The sequence below is a fragment of the Rhamphochromis sp. 'chilingali' genome, assembly GCF_963969265.1.
Source record: "Rhamphochromis sp. 'chilingali' genome assembly, chromosome: 16".
Classification (NCBI taxonomy): domain Eukaryota; kingdom Metazoa; phylum Chordata; class Actinopteri; order Cichliformes; family Cichlidae; genus Rhamphochromis; species Rhamphochromis sp. 'chilingali'.
This window is the reverse complement of record NC_137943.1, coordinates 33464605-33470822: the sequence shown is the minus strand read 5'-3', so window position 1 is coordinate 33470822 and position 6218 is coordinate 33464605. Positions and strand designations below refer to the sequence as shown.

The following is a 6218-nucleotide window of genomic DNA, read 5'->3' as shown; positions in this document are numbered from 1 at the left end:
TTTATGCTTTTGCTCAGTCGAATCAAAATGGAAAATAAAACATGAAACTACTTCCAGCTTCTTACGTTTCCTGCTTTTCTCTGTTCCACGTGATTGGGAACTGAGATGTTTCAGGAAGTCCCTTTGAATTTCTAAGACCAAATTAATCAAACGTGACAAGATAATCTAAACTCAGATACTTCCTGACTCACTGGAGCTTTGTGCAAACAGCAAATCCAGGTTTGGGAAAAGTGCAGTTCCTCTTATGTCCACTTGAGGCTCCAGAAGCAGCTGAGGTCACGTAGCTGTAGTTTTGTCATTGAGATGAAAAGTTGAAAGAAATGCACCAAAACAACAATGAAGGTGAACGCGTGAAGCAGCAGCGGGAGCCTCAGCGCCATCTAGTGGTTAAAACCATCAGTGTGATTGAAACAAAGCCGAGCTATAGCAAGTTTGTCACTGTGAACACGGACGCGACGCCTTTAATCTCTAAAACTGGCACAAAAATGCATCAGAAACATAAAAAAGAACATCGGAAGCTTTTTTTTTTTTTTGTTCTTGAAAATCCATCTTGAAAGGTGAAGAGTTCATGTGAATATTCTGCTCTCTTCTTTTGTCTTAGTTTTAGGACTCAGATCACCAATCAGGAGGGAAACTTTTCACAGCTCCACAGAGATCATTTCATCAAAAATACTTCTAAGATCTGTTTGTACCAAACACACATCGGTGCCGATTTATTTCTGCTATAGTACCAGGTACACAGTGATCAAAGTGCAAACACAACATCATATTTTACCGTAACGGTTATTAACTGTTCAGCATTTTTACTTTAAAGTTCATTAATACATCAGCTGGTACTATTTGAATGATTGCTTGAGCTGAATCGGTTGAACATTTATCAAAAGTAGCAGAGCGGCTCGTTCGCAGACCGACTGCTCCGACATCATTTACAGACTTCACATCAGCCGGTCTTAAACGTTTCGGCTCAGAAACACAGACTCAGATCCAGATTCACAAAACCCGTCTGAAGGTGAGCTCCTCCCACAAACACGATCGTTTAGTTATGTCCTGTAACGTCTTCATGGAGGTTTAGACGGCTTTACTGATATCGCTACCGATGAACGTGTATACGAAAAAACAAACTTCCAATCAGATCCGTGAGCGTTTAATTCCAGTGAACATCGGATTTGACTGAGATACGAGTTTTAAAGTAATCTGTGGAAATGCTGGTTCCGTTGAATCAAAATTAAAAGTCGGAATTAATGTCAAGCGCTTGGCTACGATCCCTTGTAGCCGTTATTTCCTGTCAATAAGTTTAGCATTAATTCAGACACGACGCCGAGCTCCTGAACTGGTCCACTGAACCAGCCTACAGGCTGAAGCAGCATCTGCAAGCCGCTTTGCAACCCCCACCCATCTTTTCGTGCTTCTTCTGACTAAATCTGGGAAAAGCAGAGGACTTTTTTCCCAGTATAATTCTTGTAGGACATTCATCCGACCTTTGGCAAATTGAAGGTGGAATTGGGACAACCGGAAATCTTGATTAACAGAAAAACCAACGTTTGAGGCTTATGCAGATTACAGGAGTTTTCCAGGAGAAGAACACCAAGAGATGGTCTTCAAACGTAGGAGGAACTTGTAAGCATAGTCAGGAACGAGGTCACATATGGGAATACAGTTTTCCGACTATTGTGGACCCAATTTTAAATGATTTTAGTGAATCTGGAGCCGATTCTTCAACCGAGACCATCTGAGAGTTTCAGGTCTGAAGGTGGAGCCTGAGCCGCCACTTAGAGAAAAATAAATCTGGATCTTAACATTAGCAGATTGCACTGATTTACTCCTTTATCCAAAAATAACCAACATCTGGCTCTACATATAATATTCATTCATTTTTCATTATTTTTGAAATGGTATAATAGAATCTACAGTTGAAAAAATAAAAACGAGACCATCTCCCCCACACTGCAACATCCCGCTGAAACCTGAACCATCGAGGTAAACAACAAAAAAGTACACGAGTATAAAGAATTCAGCATTTTGTCCTCGTCTTAGAAGAAATCTCCCAACCTCTAAAATCTCTGCTAGGCAACAATGTAATGATACGTGATGCATAAAATGTACAAAAATATATGATATATATGTATATATATGCTGCTGCGACGACACATTCATGAGAGGAAGATATCATGTATTCCAGCCACATCTAAACCCGACTTTTCTCTAAAGCCCAACTTCAGGATCCGGCTGTTAAAGAGCTCGTTTAGATTTAGTTTCAGCCTTTGATCCCAGTCCCGTCCCTCGGAGGGTCAACGACGATGACTGAAGTTAAAGAGCCATGCAGTTAGTTCATATAATGCATGTTTTTTAAAAGCTATGATTCTACGATGTTAAAGCACGAGAGTTTAAAGCTAAGACATTATGTTGCGTAGATTTGCACAGAAAAAAAAAACCAGCAAGAGACTTTTCGCTTGTTCAGGCTGCTCTGCTCATCGTTTCCAGTAAAAAGTCCTCTGTAACCTACGTTTCACACAGTACAATGATTAGACATGTAATACTTATAGAACAGAAGATTTCACCTCCAAACAGCCACTGGATTATATCCGGTTAGGGTTTGGTTAAAGACCTTAAGACCTTTCAATTTCTCAAAAATGTGCCTTTTTGGCGTTTGGCTACAACAAAACCCTGACCGGGTCGCTGGTGCCCGATGGATGTTAAGAGATCAAACCCACCCTGTTGCTGGTTATCGATACATAAGCGGCAATCGGAGAAGATGAACGGTCAGCAACCGTGAAGGTAAAGGAAAGTAAAGTGGGACTGCTTTGATGTGCAAGGTAAGGGTCACGTTTATCACCTTGATGCTGGTCGTGAACTTTTAAAAGCCTGTAGTAAGTTTGTACCCAGACACACAATCCAACCATCAGTGCATCGCTTTGTTGCCCATGGTGACAGCTGGTTACTTGTGGCTATCAGGTTCCCTAGGCAACCACCTAGGTAACATTGTTTGACATCATGTGCCAATCAGCTTCTTTTCTCCACCTCCACTGGCAGTCGAAATTCTATAATAAGTTGCTCTAACTTTTAAAGTTAGTCTGTTTGGCACACCCGAATGTTAAAGTGGACACTACCCCAGACCTGGGTCACTGACCATGTTTAAAAAAACAAGAAGGTACCCGAGCACACCTGAGAAGCTTTAAAATTCCATCTGCAGAAGAAGAACTGATGGGAAATCAATTGAAATCTTAAATTTTTGTTTTTGTTGTAGCTTTGCTGGCTCCACAGAGGAAGTGGAGTATAGAGTAATTCACCATAACGACGGGATCACAACGCAACGTTCTGCAATATTCAATACAAAAAAATTACAATATAAGCAAAGAAGAAAAAGAATCCCTAAAAATTTGGCATCAGTATTTATGTCGACTTTCCGTGAGCAGCCAACGTTTCATTTCTGAATTTCTTCTGCTTCATGTCCTGCAGCTTTCGTGACCCTGGCCTTGCACATTAAAGCATCCACGTCCAAACAGCTGCACGGGCTCAACTGTACAGATGTGACGCTGCGATGTGATCGGGACAGTCGCACCACTTGTCACGTATCCAGATCAAACATTCACAAACTGCTTGGCCTCGACCCGATGCTGAAAAACACACATTTACTAACAAAGTTTCTCAGATTTGTGAGGCTCGTGTTGGTGATGCCAAACACAGACTTCCAGCTTAGCCAGCATCTCTCATTCAGAAACACAACCAGCGCTCGAGAAACTCATTTCTCCTTCGCCGACGAGCCGAACACACCAATCAGCTCTGAGTGAAAGGAAGCGCCGACCTTCAGCCTCCAACAGCTGCTCGCACCAAACAGAGGCAGCAGGTATCTTCCTCCAACTGGAGGGATTTTCTTCCCACGCTGAGCTCAGATCAGAGGAAAACACTGATAACCATCTGCTATTACAGATCACAGCTGCACCACATACGAATCCTCTCGTTCCCAGAGCGCCTCCTGTAACCTGTTTTGGAAATAAATCACGGCCCTGTGATAACTGTTGAAAATGCAAGGATGATTAAATCCTCCAAAATGTCAGTGCTTTGTATCGCCGGGGCTGAGGATGGATATTAATATTAATGCGTCCAGCGGGGAGGTTAACTTTGATGCTGCCGGTCGCTTCGTTTTGGAATGAAAAGCTCCACCATATGGCTCCTCACGGGATACGAACAACAGCCTTTTTAGATTGAGACGTTTTAAAATCAAACTTCTGTGTTTGGCAATGAAACAGCTTTGTTTTTTTGTTTTTTTTAAGGCTGCCAACAAAGCTGTGAGGCGGCTGATTCGTTCATGGAAAGCAGGCGTGCGCAGGGACTACAGCGCAAAGTCAAGGAGCTGGATCAGATTCATCTGCAGCCAACACGCTGCCTGCAGCTCCCCCTCATATCAGGAAATATTACAAACAAAGAGCGCGTAGCTTTAATTTTACTTACACACAGGCCCGTAACTGTGATCATAACTGCACTGCTTCATACTTGAGGAATAAACTTCAACTCTTTAAAAGATGCTACATTTGTATTTTTTTGTGATATTTTCACTGCAATCTCTGAGAATATTAACCCCAAATTTTTAATAGAGGAAGTTTAGAGTCCTTTCTAAAATCATCAGCCCCGCCACAAGAACTTTACACAAACTTTACAACAACTTCTCTAAGGACCATCGTCAAAGCCACAGACTGTATATTAAAGATGGATGTAGCTTCCATATCTGAAAGGTTTGAACTCTTTGACAATAAGACCCAAAGGCCTTCTTGCGTTTAGACGTCAGTAAACACTGAGCTCAGATTGTAGTTTCATTTTATAAATCACGTCCTCATTACTGTAACATTAAGCTGCCAATATGGAAGCACCAAAGACTGCAGTTCCTTTCACGGCCACCTGAGGGCGACTCCAGCAGTGAGACAGTCCTCAGACTCTCATGTTGAAGCTTTCAGCAGAAATAAACATGACTACATCCTAAAAAAAATGTTTTTTTGATAATTCATCTGGATACAGGAGACATGGTTGCTCTGATCATGTGACTACATTATGACATCATCGAAAACCTCAACACTGAGGCTCCAAATGTGGAGCTCAAAACCAGACGCTGATGTCTCGGATTTTGTCCACCTGTGGCTACTGTACTAGTAGTACTAGTGGAGTATACAGTCTTAGTTCCACCATTTGGTAATCCAATGTCAAAGCTCCCCACTAAATTGACACCACACTGACTATGTCCATCTTTTATAGAGTCTCAGGTGGGAGCTGATGGACATGAACACTCCTCTTGACCTTCCTCTTACAGACTCACGCCTCTCAGAAACAATCACGTCATCACCAAACACGAGCGAGCCCATTTCTACTCGTCCAAACGTCGACTCTTCAGCTTTAGAGTGTCGCTGCCTAGCAGTTCGAGTATTGCTGTCATTGAATTTATTTATAAGAACTCAGCTGGTTGTTGGAGTCATTTGTGACACACTTTTATCTTAAACAGCAAAGACTGAAGATTAGAGCGAAGAGCTGAGGAGCAGCGAGCCTGAAACTAAACTGCTTTCTATCACCACTTGGGTAATTTCAGTTTTCATAGCTGACGGCTAATATAGATATATATATATATGTATATTGCACATTCCTACTAATCAGTGACGGCACCGACGGCTACTGACAAGAGACAGATAGTTGTTAGGAGGCAGGAGCTGCGTTTGTGAGCCTCACGCTGCTTTTTTAAGAGCGTATGTACAAGGAGTGAAGCTTTGGCTGGACTGGAACAGAGAAGCAACGTCTGATTCAGCAGAAATACACTAAAACCTCAGAGTGGAAGCAGTTTATGGGTTTTCTTGTTGTTTTTTGTTCTTGGTGACTCAAAAGTTCAGTTTGGCTTCAGGGACGCGAGTCAGGAAACAAAGTGTAACCAATCAGAGCAGCGTGGATTAAAGCAGGTTTGAGTCAAGTCGGGAAACAGGATTTAAACTTCGTCCCTGACGGCATCCCGGCCACCTGAACAGAGGAGACTGGAGTGCAGATGTGAGTGTGTTGTTCTTTCTGTGCATTTTCAATGTTGCGTGTGAGCTGGTTTGTGGATGTGTGCGTTCAGTAGACACACAGGTCTGGAAACTTCATCTCGTAGACGGGGACGGACTGATGCTGGGTGTGTCCCGCTGAGATGGAAACCACTCCGGACGGGCTGGGAGGAGGCCTGGTGACGGGGCGTGAAACAAGATGTT

General features: G+C 42.7%; 1 protein-coding gene across 1 annotated transcript in view; it reads right to left on the bottom strand.

Moving 5' to 3' along the window:
- Positions 1-187: 187 nt before the first annotated feature.
- The window catches only part of efr3a (EFR3 homolog A), a 112885-nt gene continuing 106854 nt past the window's right edge, over positions 188-6218 (bottom strand). The window contains exon 24 of the mRNA XM_080861815.1: positions 188-6190. Coding sequence (XP_080717941.1) covers positions 6085-6190 — 106 coding nt within the window. The 3' untranslated portion in view covers positions 188-6084. The remainder of the gene's footprint in view (positions 6191-6218) is intronic.